The sequence below is a fragment of the Triplophysa dalaica genome, chromosome 3, assembly GCF_015846415.1.
Source record: "Triplophysa dalaica isolate WHDGS20190420 chromosome 3, ASM1584641v1, whole genome shotgun sequence".
Taxonomy (NCBI): domain Eukaryota; kingdom Metazoa; phylum Chordata; class Actinopteri; order Cypriniformes; family Nemacheilidae; genus Triplophysa; species Triplophysa dalaica.
This window is the reverse complement of record NC_079544.1, coordinates 549,175-567,844: the sequence shown is the minus strand read 5'-3', so window position 1 is coordinate 567,844 and position 18,670 is coordinate 549,175. Positions and strand designations below refer to the sequence as shown.

Below are 18,670 nucleotides of genomic sequence, written 5' to 3'. Positions count from 1 at the left end.
ATGTGTGTGTGCGTTCACTCTCATGCGTGAGTATGTGTGTGTGCGTTCACTCTCATGTGTGAGTATGTGTGTGTGTGTGTGTGTGTGTGCATGTGTGTGTGTGTACGTGCGTGCGTTCACTCTCATGCGTGAGTGTGTGTGTGTGTGCATGTGTGCGTGTGTAAGTGCGTGCATGTGAACGATTTTAAAGTTGAATATTTGAATAATAAGTGTTAATCCCTTCATTGTAATTGAGCAGTGTAGTTGTAGTGAAGGCCATAAGCAGCGTTAACAAATGCAACACAAAGTATTGCCATTTTTTAGTGAAACACAATTTGATTTGGTCCCTAATTTCTGGGGAAACATGACCAAAGAAAGAAAATCTTTTTCCCATGAGGACATTTCTGCGGCGGCGACCGCACTGACGCAATCTCTAAGCATATTCATCAAGAACCCAGTTCAATCTCTCCGGCGACTTTCCTTTCATCTCGCCCGGCTGTGGGCTCTCAAGACGTTCTAAGAAGCCTCCGTCATTTCAACCTTCTCAGACTCGAGAAATATCCAATATTCTCCAACACCAGAGGAATACTAAAGCAGAAGAGGGGCTGCAGAACTTCAGAAACCAACACGGCATCACAACACCACACCGCCACTGCTCATGTTTGCTGCTTAATCATTTATAGACTTAAAGGTCAGTCCCTTCATAAATCCTGCGTCGGTTTGGGAAAGGGTCACTAAAGCCCCACAGCGTCATTGGGTTAAGATACGGGAGCACAGAGCGCTGCGACACCAACACCAGACACAGAGACCGGACCTCATACACACAAGGAATAAAAATAACGTCCGGTGGATAACGAGAGAGGCACAATGAATGTTGACTGATGTTAATCTGACCTTTGGGTTCGGCTAATCTGTAATAAAGTCTGGTTTGCTAGCAAAAGGTTATCCGTGAATATAAAAGCCAGCCGTACAAAAATACTGTCGTTAACGGAATTACAAGCTTCCACATCCGTGCCGGCCTGAAACCGTCTGCCCTTTTCCTGCGCTTTCTCATTAACCCAAAAACACGAATCAGCTGAAATACTCTTTCACCTAAAGCACCGCTTCTGTACACGAGTGTGTCAACATTAATATATCAAGAGTTTGCTTCCAAAATCAGATTACTACGCTTTTTTATAGCATTCCAATGAATATCAAAAAATACAAAATACAGCCAACTAGCAAAATAAAAACATGATACCATAATAGATTTACTCTTCTTTACACTTCCATCCGCCATAACACACATACTGTACAAAAGAACATGAATCACGCCTGCAGTTGTCAATCATTCTGTGTCAGATGTTCTGGAGAGAAGCTTATCGAAATGCCTTTGCGTTCGCATGAGAAATAATGAAAAGACGCTGTGCTATTAGTCAAATATCTCACATCTGCTGTCCTGTGGCATGCTGGGAAACTTTCCTTCTGTGCGGAGATGAAATATAATGTGATCAATTATTGAAACACCTTTGAGACACAACTGAGGTCAGAGGTGGAGTTAATTAGCTTCACACTGAGGTGAAAGTTCGGAGGTCAATTCACAATCTCACTGAAGGGCCGTCTAGATTACAGATGAATGAGATATATATATAGAGAGAGAGAGAGAGAGAGAGAGAGAGAGTGAGAGAGAGAGAGAGAGAGAGAGAGAGAAAGAGAGAGAGAGAGAGAGAGAGAGAGAGAGAAGGGGAAGAGAGAGAGAGAGAGAGTAGGGGAAGAGAGAGAGAGAGACAGAGAGAGAGACAGAGAGAGAGAGAGTAGGGGGAGAGGGAGAGAGACAGAGAGAGAGAGGGAGAGAGACAGAGAGAGAGACAGAGAGAGAGAGAGAGAGAGAGAGAGAGAGAAGGGGAAGAGAGAGAGAGAGAGAGAGACAGAGATAGAGAGTAGGGGGAGAGGGAGAGAGAGAGATAGAGGGAGAGAGAGAGAGAGAGAGAGAGAGAGAGAGAGAGAGAGAGAGAGAGAGTAGGGGGAGAGGGAGAGAGAGAGATAGAGGGAGGGAGAGAGAGTTGTGCATGTAAAAATGACAAATACTTCTGCAATATGAGAAGAACCATGTCAAATTCCACCCTCCGAAATTAATAAAGATAATATTGTTAGGTATAGAATTGTTTAATTTTTATATGTAAATTATAATACAACTGCAGTGTTTCATTTATGTGTATTTTCATTGAGAGGTGAAATCAAATTAAACGCCTTGATATTCACTATAATAAAAAACAGAAGTGTATAAACCAATGAAGAAAACATTATACACTATCTACAGTTTTTGTACATGAAATTCACAGATGGAACTGAACTTTACTATATGTGATAAAAACTGCTCATTTAAATATATGAAGAGTTTATTTCTGATAAAATTCATTTTTTTTATTGTGCATTCCAATGGGGTATATGCACACGGAGCAGTGACGTTCTTCCGCTAAAATCTCTGCTAACTCGGTTACATCCGGCGCCATATGGAACACAGTGTTTCTCTTTAGGATGCACTTGGATTACCATCAACAACGTGACTGTAATTATTCAAACTCTTCACCACACGTCCACAACCAAAAAGGACAAGCACTTCCTGAGAACTACTAGGAAAAAAGCAAAATGAACTTTTGCACATACTAGAGGCGTGATCACAGAGGCACTATACAATGCTCACCCATAGTGCTGTTGGTTCGCCAAAATATTAATGATTTCTTACTAAACGCATCGTCATCACTTCATGAAAAAAATCCCCTTAGTGCTCTGAGAGGGGAAGTGACCTAGCGGAATAACATCATCGTGCCTTGTGCATAGACCCTATTAATATCAATCAATTTAAGCCATAATAACTCAAAAACACAGCTAACTAACACAACAAAATAAAAGATTTCAGAAAAAAACGATTTCTCTTTTTGGAAATAAACTCTTCATATGAAGTAAATAAGAGCGGCTGTTAATACGAGGTTTTAAAAACCCTTTTCATAGTCACGTTTGAAAATGAAAGTCTAAAGCTGTGAATGTCGAGGTGCTGCTGGAGGTTTTATGTGATGTGTATGAGCGGTGATGGTGCTGTGGGCTTCAGCAGGTGTGTAATGGGATGAGACCTGGAGACGGAAACCCATTTCCACATCACAACCCAGTAATGTCCTTCTTCCTTCTGTTGCTGTGGAAACGGAAATCTTCGCCCATCGCATCACTTAGTATTCTGCATAAATTCGCCTTTTTTCCTGAAAGAAGAAGGTCTGTGTGGACGTGGGCTTGTCTGTCACCGCTGATATGTGGGGTTTGAATCAGGGGCACGAATGTGACTCGTTCTGCCCTCGGGCGAAACGGAGACCGCCGACGGCAACGGGCGATCTGAACATCTGAGAGCGCGAGCGAGCGCGCGCAGACACCTGCGACTTTCATCTGACGCGCGGTATAAGATCACAGACCCTCACTCCTGTTATAATGACATCACAGTATAACAAACTTATTACGATCAGCAGGGGACGGGGGGAGACAACAGTCCTCAAATGTTCAGGTTTGGACCCCTCAATGTCCGAGGGCTCAAGGACGCGCCACAAACATCCCTCCAGTGAAGCAATAATTATATAATAACACAAATACTGATGAACTACTCAACATTTCAATTTTAATTTGATTCAGATTATTTTTTATAACATGTCACATGTAAGCTTTAAACATTTTTTGTCATGTAAAAGTATATACATTGCGTGTGTAGCACAACAGTATGCATGCTAACGTGAGACGGAAACTGTGATCCTTAACCGTCGCGAACATCAATAAACAGAACTTCCTTCCATTTAAGTATTTATTCCATCATTGTTTCATATGCAATGTTTACTGTATACTTTAATTTTGTTAATTTAGCAAAGCATAATTTATTAATGCAGTGTAGCGCCACTAAACTCCGCCGTTTAAGGAGTAGTTCAATTTCAAAATAATGTTGAAGATGATTTACTCAGCCTCATGTCCTCCAACATGTGTATGTGTTTGTTTCTTTAGATGAAAAGAAATGAAGGTTTTTGATGAAAACATTGCAGGATTTTTCTCCATATAGTGACTTCAATGGACTCCAAACGCTTTAAGGTGAAAATGACAGTTTCAGTACAGCTTCAACAGGCTTTAAACCAGACCAGACCATGAATAAAGGTCTGATCTAGAGAAACCATCGCTCATTTTCCCCAAAAAATTGTGTATGGTCTATAAACACAAGTGCTGGCCTTGCTCTGTTCTGCAATGCGCATTCAGGACTTCACAAAATACGTAGTTATGTTGAAAAATGGCACGTTCAACTTCTGCCTACTTCACACCTGAGCTTTTCAATGTTATTACGTATTTTGTGAAGTCATGAACGCGCATCACGTCAGGTCAACTGTTTTTGGAAATAATCATACAGCTGCACTAGGATCAAACGAAAGACTATACGGTATTTGAAGATTGCGATAATATTCTGTGACAACTCAAGATTAACATCAGATATGCAGAAACTGGAGTTACAGCCACTTTAAGTGACCATGGATTCACACTTCGAATTTTCACCAGAAAACAGTAAACCATCCGACGCGAATCAGAGTGCATTAAAATGCTTTAACGCACGGCTAGCTGTGGATAATCCCGCTTACACTACGGTCATTTGTCAAGTTAAAGCTGTTATTGATGTTTACAGTGTCATTTTAAATCAAACAGTTGAAAATCACGCTTATTCTAAATGTAATCAAATGACTGGAGCTACAAATGCGTTAAAGGGTTTTAATGCACACCTTCCAGCCAATCAGAATTTGACATTGATCCATTCTGAACGTATTTATTAGTCTTCAACTAAAATGCTGAACCAAACAATTTTATCTCCAACAGAATTACTGCAGTCTCAGGAAAGAGTCATATCTACATTTGTCACCGGAACATATTACACGCCTGTGTCATCTCCCAGAAGAACAAGCCTCTGGTTCACGTGCATTCGAGAGATGACGAAGCTAGACATCGACATTAATAGTGTAATATGGATCTTTCTCTTAAACTCTCGAGCAGTTCTTTAATCGATGGATACACTTTTTGGAGCAAAAAATCAACACCAGTTCACTCCCATTCTACCGCTTGGAAGAAAATTGATAGGTGGTGTTTATTGTTACTCCGACAGCATTATTCTTCCAGAAGAAAACTATATTCAGTTAAGATGCCTTGAGGGGGAGTCAAACACAGGGACATTTTGATTTAGTATTGAAATATCACTAAGTTTGATCAGTGTAAATTGCATTGAGCAAAACTTGCCATAATCCCACGAATCTTATTAACATATACTGTCTTTAATATTTCCATTTTTTTTTAATCTTGTTACATGTAAAGCTGCTTAGCAACAATGAAAATTAAAAAATAAATTGAATTGTTAAATGAGCTTGTTTGCATATCATCTGTAAAGGAAATATTCAGTTAGGTATCAGTTGTTTGCATGGATGATGTGAGTTTGTTCTGGAGCTGTTGGGATGTCTGCTTAAGATCTCTTCAAACTGTCATTGACTTCATTGAACTCCCTGAGCTCCTAAAGTAATGAATTAAAACCTCCAACAGCGGTGAGCTGACAGCTCCGGCCCAGAGCCCAAATGAGAGCGCGCCTCGCACAGAATTCAATGAGAAAACCACTGAAATACACTAGAAGAATACAAAGAGCACTTAGATCTCATTCTGTACGTCTTAAATACCAAAATCAGCCGTTTTACAGATCTCAATGTGATTTCTGACTGAATTCTTTAAAGAGCAAATGTTACCCTGGAAAACAAAACCAGTCTTAAAGTGATACTTCACACAAAAATGAAAATTCTGTCATCATTTTCTGACCTTCAAGGTATTTTGAATGTGTATAAATGTCTTCTGATGAACACAGAGGATGTGCATAACCAGACAGATTTGGCTCCCTTTGACACCCATAGTAGGACAAAAACAATGGTACTCAAAAGGGCTCCCGTACTGTTTGCTGTCCTACATTCTTCCAAATATCTTCTTCATGTTCATCAGAATGATCTAAGAAAAGATCTAAACTATTGTGAATATAGTTCTGAAAGAGCAAGAGACTGATGATGATAATCTTTTGAAAGTAAAGGACACACGCAGCTCTGACTGTATGATCTTAGACAGAATATCATCAGACGTGAAGGCTCATGTGATGCTGGATCTGGATTACAGTGGGTCAGTCTCTGAGCACGTGACCTGATGATGGTCTGGACTGTGATGCTGTGAGTCCGTCTCTCTCTTCTGTGTTAATGACTGAGCTCACACTTCATCTCTCATCAGCTCCACCTCACACACACTAACAGATCAACGACCACTTTGAGGAACCTTTGGGTTCACATAATATTTAATAGATTGATTTATTGGGTTTAATTTGAATTAATAAAGCATCTTTGATCCTCACAGGAATTCTTTGCAGAATCTTGAGGTCTGTATAAAGAAATGTTTACACGCTTGACAGATGAGAGTTTATGTTCTTTTATTTCATTGATCTCATAATTCCATTGATTATTTCCATTAACTGACACTTACTAAGTATTAAGCATTTATTACATTTCATTCATCATATATTTCTTTCTTATTTACATTAAATAAACATTTTGTTTATTGATTTTTTTTATGGTATTCTTATTGTTACATTTTATCTTTATTTTTAGTATTGTTTAATTTTCTGTTGGGTGCTGTATTGTCTAGCTGTGTGTGTTTATGTGTGTGTGTTTGGCGTGTGTGTTTAGCGTGTGTGTGTCAGTGTGTTTGGTGTGTGTGTGTTTCCTGGAATATGGAGAGTGAATGTGTGTGTTTAATGTGTGTGTATGTGGTGTGTGTTTGGTGTTTGTGTCATGTTTGGTGTGTGTGTTTGGCGTGTGTGTGTGTGCTTCCTGGAATATAAAAAAGGCAAAGTGTGTGTTTGATGTGTGTGTTTGGTATGTGTGTGGTGTGTTTGTGTTTGTGTGAGTAAATGTGGCGAATAAATGTGTGTGTGTGTGTGTTACCTGTAATATGGCGAGTGAACGTGTGTGTGTGCATTTGTGTTACCTGTAATATGGCGAGTGAATGTGTGTGTGTGCATTTGTGTTACCTGTAATATGGCGAGTGAATGTGTGTGTGTGCATTTGTGTTACCTGTAATATGGCGAGTAAATGTGTGTGTGTTACCTGAAATATGGCAATTGAATGTGTGTGTTGTGTGCGTGCGTGTTGTGTGTTGACAGGCTCCGGGGTGGCGCGATCACTAGCGTAACCAATGGCGGTGAGTGTTTCAGGTTGTATTTCTCACACTGATGATGTAAATGTGTATTTGTGTTTGTGATGGTCTTGAGGCGTTTGTGCCGAGACAGATCGGTAATGCTCTTAAAGAGACGGTACACACTCTCATCCCCTCTGGACAGGCTTCCAAACACCCCGCGTAAGTGTGTGTGTGTGTTCACAGAGATTACGTGTGCTTAAGTATATTTGTGCATGAGTGGGTGGATTTGTGTTTCTAATGAGTGATTACACAGAAAAGTGAAGTGTTTGATTTGCGTGTTCCTCTGCGGCTGCGGTGAGGAGTTCTCTCCTTCATATTCTTGGATTAATCTCTGTTGTTGTTTTGGCTCAAAGCTCCAGTGTCATTTAATGTGTTTCCTTCAGGCGGATATCAATGACAAACATCTGCCGTGGAGCGTCTGGGAGCAGATTTCCTCCAGCTAATCAGATGCTTTGATTACTCATTCAGAACAATGAAAATATAAAAGTCATTCTGTCTGTAATCCTCATGGAAATACAGCGCCTGTTTTATCATCGCAATAATAATAATAATAATAATAATCAAAGCGCACAAAAGAATCAGAGACATTAATAAAGATGAGAGATTAGTAATGGAGTATATTTCACGACAGCAAAATAAAACACACTTTCAGTTCACAGATGGGATTTTTGGCTGATAAATATTCAGTTTTATTCAGTTTTACGGTGGTTTTTCTTAATATTTTGAATCGTCTTTATATTTTTAGTTTTCACGTTAATATTTAGTTATTTATTTAGCAATTTTGTCATGTGCTTCGTCATTTATGTTTCATATTAAAACATGAAAATATATATTAATAATCATAATGATTGAACTTACAAATCCTCTGGCTGAAAAATTACATGGAAACATTTTAATATGTAATATTTGTACTTTAATATGTATATATATATTAGTGCTGTCAATTGACAAATAAATAAAAATCGGATTAATCACACATTTTTCTGTATACTTTTCAATCTAATAATTTCACATTTAATCTTCAAATTAATGTAAAAACCACAGATTTCTTTAAAAGCATCATTTCATGAACTAAAGACAACATTCTGATATTAGCACTTTTACTGATGTCTCTGTTAAATTGATTATTTTTAATTTATTTGAACATTAATTAAAGCCATACAAAAGTAAAAGTGAGAGCTATCATGTCTAAAAAGGTAGGAAAATTACAGAAATTGAATAGAAATTCTAAAACACAAATACAGTCGTTAATGCTAAATTGTAAATTAAATTCTCATTAAAGCTACAAAACACATTGAATTCCTCTTTTCTTTTGTTCTTTGATGAAACAGGAGTCGCAGCAGCAGGTATAAGAGCGCGGCCCCTTTAAGAGCGTCTCTTTACACAGATGACTCCCATCTTCACAGCATTTATTTAAGATTTTATTTAACACGTTGAAGTCTGTGCTTACAGAAATAGTCATAGTCTTGTTTGGTTTAATGCATTTAAGAACGAGAGAGAACTTAATAGTGATGCTGAGATTTCTGACAGAGATTGACTGACGCAGCCTTTAGCCCGTGACTGTATACACAAGACTGGACCTCTTTTTTTTTTATCTGAAATAGTGCCGCAAAAAGGGGGTATGCAGTATATTCGGTGCACAGGGGGCACCGCTCAAGGGGGGGCGCCATTATGCCAAAATATTATTTAAAGTTTTTTTTTTAATTAAACGTCATAAACATAAACTAAATATAACAAAAAATTCATTATCTAAAACGTTTTAGTTTCACTTTTGTCAAGCATTTTGAACAAGTTCAATAAATATACACTTAAAACTTTGCTGTAGTTTTTGCAGCAGGTTTGCCAGTAACTTACTGTAGATTTAATTAATACTTGATGAAAACACTTTGACTTTTGAGATTCAAAATGAGCAAGAAGAGACTGGCATTGGCTCAGAAACATTTTTCTCTTGTTTTCTTAAAAATTATTTAAAACTTCTTTAATTAGAATACACTTACATAACAAAAAAATGATCTTAAGTCTTGTTTAATGAAAGACAAACATATAAACTAGGTAATGTATAAACAAAATTGTACGTTAAATCAACAGTAAGTTACTGTGAAACAGCGGAATGATTGACAGGATGACAGAGACAGGAGCGCAAAAGAACCTTTGTTAATAAAAAAGAATTTCTACGTCCAATGTACGTGAGTTTGTCTTTGTTTTACTTTAATGATGTGTTTTCATAAAATGTGAACCACAAAAAAATGTGGGAAAAATACAAAGATGTTTTATTTATTTGCGTTATACTGTCTGTTATCCGTCTTATTTCGTTTTTCAATAAAGGTTTAATTATAAAGTTTCAGTAAAAGTATGTTTATCAGAGGCTGTTTTATTGTTGTGTTTTCATGAAATATTAATGAACCACAAACTAAGAATCGTTTTAAAGTAAGTTTATTTTTCCACTTTTGTTTATTTCTGTTAAACACAGAAGAATATTTCATGGTTCTTATTAGTTTTGATAATAATAAATAATATTCATAATACTTTCTGTTGAATGAAAGGGAATGATGTAAATGTCTAACTTTAAGATCAAAATCAGTTTATTTCCTCACCAGCACATCTTTAATGGGCTACAACTGGATTGTTGCTTATATTTGGGATATTTAAAGACATTTTATTGTTTAAAACTTTTTAGTTAAAGGTTTTAAATGTCAAATTTCTAGGCTTAATAATTGAAATCACTTTTTAAAGAATACAATAAATAGTCTTATTTGGCGTTTTATTTAGTTATCATAAGCAAAATATGTTGATTAGCCTGTTATCAGATTAATAAAAAAAAAACACTCGTCCGATTATAAAATGATTAAAATAATCATTAGTTTCAGCCCAAATTTATTGTGTTTGTCTGAACATAAACTTTATGTACTTTACTACTTTTTTATGTAGTTATTTTTTTTTTGAAAATGTGCAGTTGTGTTTTTTTTCGTACATATAGTGTATATAAAAGAAGAGTTTATTTGCAAAAACTGAATATTATTCTTAATATAATACTATGATAATAGTATTATTATTTTAATAATCATGCTTTTTACTTTGCATTACGTACACAATAAAACACCATTTTTAAAATCAAAGTTATATGTTTTTGCTGATGAACTCTGGATGAACGGCCATTACCTGCAGCTGAACCTTTCAAAAACAGAACTGCTTGTAATCCCGGCAGATACAAAGACTCATCACAACCTCTTCATTCAACTGGGCTCATCAACCATCACATCTTCCAGAAAAGCAAGAAACCTGGGAGTGGTGATCGATGATCAGCTCAACTTCACAGATCAAGTTGCCAGCACCTTATCTTCACTCCCTAATACAGACATACGCCATACGTCTGGAATACGCCAGATCCCTACGCTCTGCAAACGAACGGCGTCTTGTGGTGCCATCCCAAAAAGGTAAAAAATCTCTCGCGCACCTTCTCCGGATCTGTTCCACCTATATGGAACAATCTACACACTGCTACAAGATCTGCAGATTCTGTAGCCATCTTTAAGAAACGCCTGAAAACACATCTCTTCTGTCAACATCTTAAAAAATAATAATGAATGAATGAATTATTCTGTATACTGTGTTAGGCTATATGAGACCAGTCTTCTTTTTGATTTCACTTATGCTTTTGTTGTACTTATGCTGTCCCGATTGCTTCCATTACCTACCCCACTTGTATGTCGCTTTGGATAAAAGCGTCTGCTAAATGACTAAATGTAAATGTAAATGTAACTCTTCATATTTCGTCTATTTACACATTTCGATTCAGTTACAGCAATGGTGTCATCAGTTACAAATCTTATATTATAAACTCACTGTTAAATAAATAAAGTTAAATCAAATCAAGCTTAAGTTATCCGCTTTAATAACGCTGTCATCATTAAACTGCAATATTTCACTTGTAGTGACAGTTTGACCTCTGACCCCCATCTCCTAAAAACACAACATTCATTTATGTCGTCTGAAGTCGTTTGGGAGTTAAACACATCTGACACAATGAACATGCGACGAACACACATGAGATTTAACAGCGACCTCCTCTGATCTAAATCCACTTCTGTGTTGTTTTCTGTACGGAGATTAGAGATGGATCATAATAATCAAATCTTGATTTACTTATTTTCCAATTTTATTGCGTGTCGTCGATTTAAAAACATGATTTGATCAGATCGGATGGATTAAACTTTTGAATAGAGGTTAAATCTCACGGTATAATTCAACGGTCCGAGAGCTTGTCAGCGGCAGGATTACGCCGGTAAACATTTATTTCAGTTCAGATTGAAAATCTCAGATTAAAATCTATTGTGTATAATATTCTCATCACGTCAGAGTTTAATCTAATACTTCATTCAAAACCTCAGAACATGTAACTGTGAACTATAACATGACTTCAGAAATTAGATTTTCCGTCTCACTGATGTCTCAGAGAAACAACTGAGATATAATATCATCTGTGATTTTTCTTTAAGGAAGAATATTGAGTTTTATTTACAGATTGAAAACAGGTCTGTTTGAACATAGTTTGATATTTAAACATGAGGTAGAAATAGAGCGATGAGTCAATCATGAACACACATTTCTCACAGACTCATTGAAGCAGAGACCTGAATCACATCATTGAAAACATCCAAACAACTGATCTGAACCCAAGAAAAGTCTTTGTGTTTGGACGAGAAGGAGAAGAGCTGTGAAATACACTCACTAAAGAAAACATCACAATACAAAATATCTAAAAGTGTTTCATTTACTCTCTGAAATATCATTTCTTATTTCTTTCTTTTGATGTCAGGCTAACCGATGACCATGACATCTTTATGTGAAACTGACCTGTGTGGAGTTTTTAAAAGAGAGAGAGAGAGAGAGAGAGAGAGAGAAAGAGAGAGAGAGATTGTGTTGCAAAAGGGACAGATCTCTACTGCTTTCATGTATTTTCCTCAAGTCTCACTCTCTCTCTCACACACACGCTTTGTTCTCCACTTTAAAGAGTCTCTGTGTCTCTCACACACACACACACACACACACTGTTGGGTTTCCATGTTTTATGAGGACATTCTATGGACACAATGGTTTTTATACTGTACAAACTGTAACTCAAATTCTCTGCCCCTAAACCTCACAATCACACAACACTTTCTGCTCTTTTATATTTTCACAAAAGTTCATTCTCTATGATTAATAAGCTTGTTTCCTCATGAGGACCAAACAATGTGCACACACACACACACACTCTCTGTCACACTCCTACACACTCTCAGATACATACATACACACACGCACACACTCTTTCACACTTACACGCTCTCAGACACACAAACAGACATTCTCTCTCACATACACATCTGCACACACACACTCTCTCTCTCTCACATACACATCTACACACACACACTCTCTCTCTCTCTCACATACACATCTGCACACACACACTCTCTCTCTCTCTCACATACACATCTACACACACACACTCTCTCTCTCTCTCACATACACATCTGCACACACACACTCTCTCTCTCTCTCTCACACACAGACACACACATACAATCTCTCTCCCACACACACACCTGCACGCACTCTCTCTCTCTCTCTCTCTCTCTCTCTCACACACACACACACACACTCTCTACATTCTCCACTGATGTTAACATTGCGTGTTCATGAAGTGCGTTTCTTTTGAAAGTAACACACACGCCGATGTGTTTGAGCGCTGTGGGTGTGTGTTACCTGACAGGAGCTCCTCTGCTCTGAGCGGGTTTGAGAACAACCGTCACGCTGCTGTCTGATTGGTTCAAAGGCGTCTCCTGATCATACAGTGGCATTGATGGAGCTGTACACACAAACACTGATGAGACACACAACACAAGCATTTCCGTCCGCGTGAAGGTGTTTGTTTGTGTTGCTGACCTGAGATCTTTGTGGTTGCCTGTGTGACGGCGGGCGGTCCGTAACCCTTGGCCGTGGCGGCTCTGATGGTAAAGGAGTATGTGGATCCAGGATAGAGACCCAGAAACACGTGACTCGTCTCGTTTCCAAACTTATCCACCTTTCCACTTTGATTGGAGAGATCGAGCAGCGGATCGAATGAGCTCACGGCTTTAAATGAGATCTGAGGACACAAACAAAACAAGTCAGAATAAGAAAGAGGTTAGAAGTCTACAGCCTTCCAAATGGACCACTGCTGACAATAACTTATTTATCAAATAAAGAGGATTGATATTATGAGAATACTGTCAGTAATTCAAACAATGTTTTATCTTAAGACTCACTATGACTCGCTCTCACTTATAGCACACGTATGATTCATTGACCAAAAAACTGAAATCACACTAAATGAAGAGATGAATATGACCGCTTTGTTATTTTTTATTGTGATAATATTGTAGTCCAGTGTGATTAAATGCCGTAAAAATCAAAAATGAAGATGAATGATTGACTGATCGACTGAATATCGTCATCGAGAGGTGAATATCTGAGCCAAATATGTATATTTTCCAAGTTAATTTAAGTAAACGTTATTTTTTTAATATTTTACCCAATCATGAGTTGACACAACCCAACACCTGGAGTGAATCAGACATTTGATAGACCTTTAGATGAAGTTCTTTTTTATAAATCTACATGAATGGAACAGATTGACAAAGAGTAAAGATACCAAGTGGCCAAACTCAGTGCGGCCGCCACTTTGGGGTGAAAAACTTTATAACTGACATGGTCTTTTGCGAGTTGAGTCCATCCATCCATTTTCTACCGCTTATCCGAACTACCTCGGGTCACGGGGAGCCTGCGCCTATCTCAGGAGTCATCGGGCATCAAGGCAGGATACACCCTGGATGGAGTGCCAACCCATCGCAGGGCACACACACTCACTCATTCACTCACGCACTCACACCCTACGGAGCGAGTTGAGTCTTTTATCATAATTTTTTATGATCATTATATATCATCATTATATCATCATCATTAGCTCAAATGTTTTCTTTCAACAAAGCAGTTGATATCGTCATTGTGACAGTAAAAAGCAGAGTCACTTTCACCCCAAAATGGCGATACTCTTTGAGTTACTCGTCAATAAACATCTCTGATTGATATGATATCATCACCATCATAGATATTCTTCTTTAAGTTCACAAAATATTAGGGCTGTCAAACGATTAATCGCGATTGATCGCATCCAGAACATAATGTACTGTGCATATTAATTTAGTATTTATAAAAACATACGCATTTATTTAAGAAAAAATATATATATCAATATTAATAAACATTTACATTTAATATAAATTATTTGTAAATGTAAAGAAAAACATGTAAACATTTTCCAAATAAATAAATGTTTGTGTGCATGTAAGTGTTTATAAATAATAAATGAATATGCACAGTAAACAGATATATATTATGTAAACACAGACTTTTAATCTGGATGTGATTAATCATGATTAATCGTTTGACAGCCCTATAAAATCTAAAGAAAAGAGCTTGTCTAGCTAATATGAACAAAAAGGGAACTGAATAATATGAGTCCAGTAAAGATGTGAGAAAGATCTGATCATCTCAGTCACTAAACCCCCTGAAGACGACTTCTGTCATGTCAACAATCACTTTAAATGCCCCAAAACCACATTCTCTCAATGCTAACAAATGAATTTCAGTTTCCCAAACCACATGATTCCAGAAGTCTTTGATTTCCACCAAATTAGAGTCTATTATATCTGCAATGCTTGAAGGCTTTTTTCAATTATAATCCAGCACGAGAGAGAAATGAGTGAATAATAAAACGAGCGGAGCCGTGTTGACTTCTGATATCTGAAGAGCTTTCTTCATTACGACATTAATGAAGCGTCACACTTCAAACCCTCCTCACATTGAAATACTTTCTCAGGAGCTGCAGGTTTTTCATGAGCGCTGGATGTGTTGTTATGAGCTTCTCGTTATTCCGATCGGACCAAATCCACAACGTGGGATGAAATGAGAAAATCTCTTCTGTACTGATCTGACAAAATAGGGTTTGTTCTGTTTGCCATTTGAATCTCAAACAAGAAGGCTTGGAGAAGAGAGAGAGAGAGAGAGAGAAAGAGAGACCGAGAGAGAAAGACAGAGAGAGAGAGAGAGAGACAGAGAGAGAGAGAGAGAGAGACAGAGAGAGAGAGAGTGAGAGAGAGACAGAGAGAGAGACAGAGAGAGAGACAGAGAGAGTGAGAGAGAGAGAGAGAGAGAGAGAGAGAAAGAGAGAGAGAGACAGAGAGAGTGAGAGAGAGAGAGAGAGAGAGAGAGAATCCATTCCAAACTGTCTTTTGATAGAGCTGCTTGTCAGAGTCTCAGTATGAAGTCTTTGATGCTGACAAATCAAAGGCTGAACTTCACTGTGAGTTTACTGACATTTCACTGTACAGACCTCATGCCTTCTGCACTACACACACACTCTAACACACACACACACACACGTGCACACAAACACTACCTTACACACACACACACACACTCATGCAAACATACACACACACACACACACACACAGAGACATTATCTCACACACACACACACACTCATGCACACACACACACACACACACACACACTCTAACACACACACACACACACTCATGCAAACACAGACACACACACACACACACACACAGAAACACTATCTCACACACACACACACACACACACACTCTAAGACACACACACTCTAACACACACACACACACACTCATGCAAACACACACACACAGAAACACTATCTCACACACACACACGCACTCATGCACACACACACACACACTCTAAGACACACACACTCTAACACACACACACACACACGCGCGCGCACAGAGACACTATCTCACACACACACACGCACTCATGCAAACACACACACACACTCTAATGCACACACAAACACTATCTCACACACACAATATCACATACACACACACATTAGCACACACACGGACACATACACAATAACACACAAACACACACGCACGCATTGATACAATTTAACACACAAGTACAGAAGCACATTAACACACACACAGTAACATGTAGGTGCACACACGGACAATAACACACACACACGTAGACATACACACAATAACACACACATATGGTCAGTGTAAACTGTACCTCATATTGAGTGATGATGCCGAAGGTGTGAGCGGGTTCTCTCCATTTCAACACAATCTTCTCCTCATACACACTGGCCTGGATCGACTCCAGAGGAACTTCACCTGGCACTGACAGGAAGTGACATCACAGGGAATCAAACCACATGACTGAAACTCTGCAGCCGAATTTAAAAATATTCATAACTTCAAAATAAGAAATAAAATCTTGACCGTTGGAGTGGTGCGTGAGTGTTATCATTTGATCACAGTTTAATCTTCACTTGATGTGTGTTTAGTGACAGCTGAGATCATCTGTTCACATGATCAGTCCAGAAGAACTGTTGACATCATGAGATATTAAAGATAAATGACGACACTTTACTGATCTGGAGGAACATCTGAGACCAGATGAAGCGCGTGAGCTTTGTCATCGACAACACAGCGTCCTTTTAAACTGTATTGAGAATTATTATGGGCTGTATGAGGTCTTGAGTCACTGTATGTTGTCTCAGGAATAACAAATTCTTACAGAGCGGTCGCTATTTTAGACTTGTATTTAGACATAAAAATTGTGATTAAATGATTTCTAAAAACAGGATATTGTATGTTTTAATGTACAGTATTTTTGGATGTATATTATGGGATTGCAGTTCCTTGTCTTTGCAAATTTCTCCATCGTCATTATTAATAACACAGAAGATCCCAGTGAAAATAATCTTTAAATCCTCAACAGATCTCGTCAGTTTGTATTTACTCGTACAGTTTTGTTAATCTTATGAAATAAAGTCAAATCAAATTATTGAATTAAATAAAATAAAAATCATCAATGAACTATGTGATTTATTTCCTGTATTTAATGAATATGATTTTTTTATCTTACCATCTTCATCGGTCTGAAGGTGTATTTCTGGACTTTCTTTGACGCCCTCGTGGTTGCGCAGGACGAGTTTGACGCTCAGGTTGGTGTACGGCGTGAGGTTGCGGATGGTGTGCTGGGGGGAGGAGCTACGGCCGTCATAAGACGCCTCCTCCCTGCTCTCCTCCTTCCCGCCTCCTCTGGCGCGGTACTGAACCGTCAGACTGTAGTTATGGCAACGCGTCACGTTGTAGCCGAAAGGTTCCCAGCGAACGGTGACCTGTCGAGATCTGATGTCCAGAACCTTGAGCTGTCGTGGGCCGTGCATGGGCTCTGAGAATGCAAACACACGTCTGTTAGTCATGATCCTGAACGCCTCTAAACAACACGAGTCTCCACGTTTATATTCATGTGATGTCACAAGAGAAGCTTCAAGGCCAAAAACAAAGCGTCCCACGCGCTCACAAAACACACAACAACACCTGGGGAATCATTTCCTTTGGCGAGAGGTGAATCATATCTGTTTTATTCTAGTAAAAGTGTATCGAACATGTTTTTGATTCATGAATATTTTTATTGTAAAGGTCTGAACATGTCGCTCATGATAAGAACTCATGAACAGAGAGCGAGTCCTGATCTGAGATCAGCTCTTGAGTTCAGTGAGACTCTTCAGATGAAAGCAGACGTGATCAGAACTTCAGGATGAAAGAGAATCAGAGACAACCAGACTGCACACGTACATCATGTTCATTTCAGAATGACATATAGATGAATTTATTTGGTTTATTTGTTTTTTGAATCTAACAAACGGCTCCGTCAGCATCATTTCTGTTGTGTGTCTGTCTGCTGACGCTGGTTTTGTGTTCTTAGACAACTTCTCCTGATGTGTTATAATCTCTCATCAAATCTTCTCTCTCTCTGTGGAACTCAACACATGGTGATTGTATTCATTTCAATTCCTGGGTGAAACTGAACTCCATTTCTCTGAAACTTCACATGTTCTCACCTGTTAGATTAAGGCAGTGTTCAATTTCCTCCTGCACATTATTAAGACACACACACACTTTACACTGGCGCAGACATGTCAGAGGAGGAACTGCGCAGACACGTCATAGGAGGAACTGAACAGACACATCAGAGCAGAAACTACACAGACACATCAGTGGAGATACTGCGCAGACACGTCAGAGGTTAAACTGCGCAAACACGTCAGAGGGTATATTACGCAGACACGTCAGAGGAGAAACTGCGCAGACACGTCAGAGGGTATATTACGCAGACACGTCAGAGGTTAAACTGCCCAGACACGTCAGAGGTTAAACTGCGCAGACACGTCAGAGGTTAAACTGCGCAAACACGTCAGAGGGTATATTACGCAGACACGTCAGAGGAGAAACTGCGCAGACACGTCAGAGGGTATATTACGCAGACACGTCAGAGGTTAA

At 38.5% G+C, this 18,670-nt stretch overlaps 1 protein-coding gene across 5 annotated transcripts in view; it reads right to left on the bottom strand.

The window, feature by feature from the left end:
* LOC130417535 (receptor-type tyrosine-protein phosphatase mu-like) overlaps positions 1-18,670 on the bottom strand; it is a 162,199-nt gene that overhangs the window by 48,585 nt on the left and 94,944 nt on the right. For all 5 annotated transcript variants that reach the window (XM_056743145.1, XM_056743146.1, XM_056743147.1 and 2 more), the window contains exons 8-11: positions 17,250-17,558; positions 16,389-16,498; positions 13,168-13,369; positions 12,988-13,090 (exon numbers count right to left, since the gene is read on the bottom strand). In XM_056743145.1, coding sequence (XP_056599123.1) covers positions 12,988-13,090; positions 13,168-13,369; positions 16,389-16,498; positions 17,250-17,558 — 724 coding nt within the window. The remainder of the gene's footprint in view (positions 1-12,987; positions 13,091-13,167; positions 13,370-16,388; positions 16,499-17,249; positions 17,559-18,670) is intronic.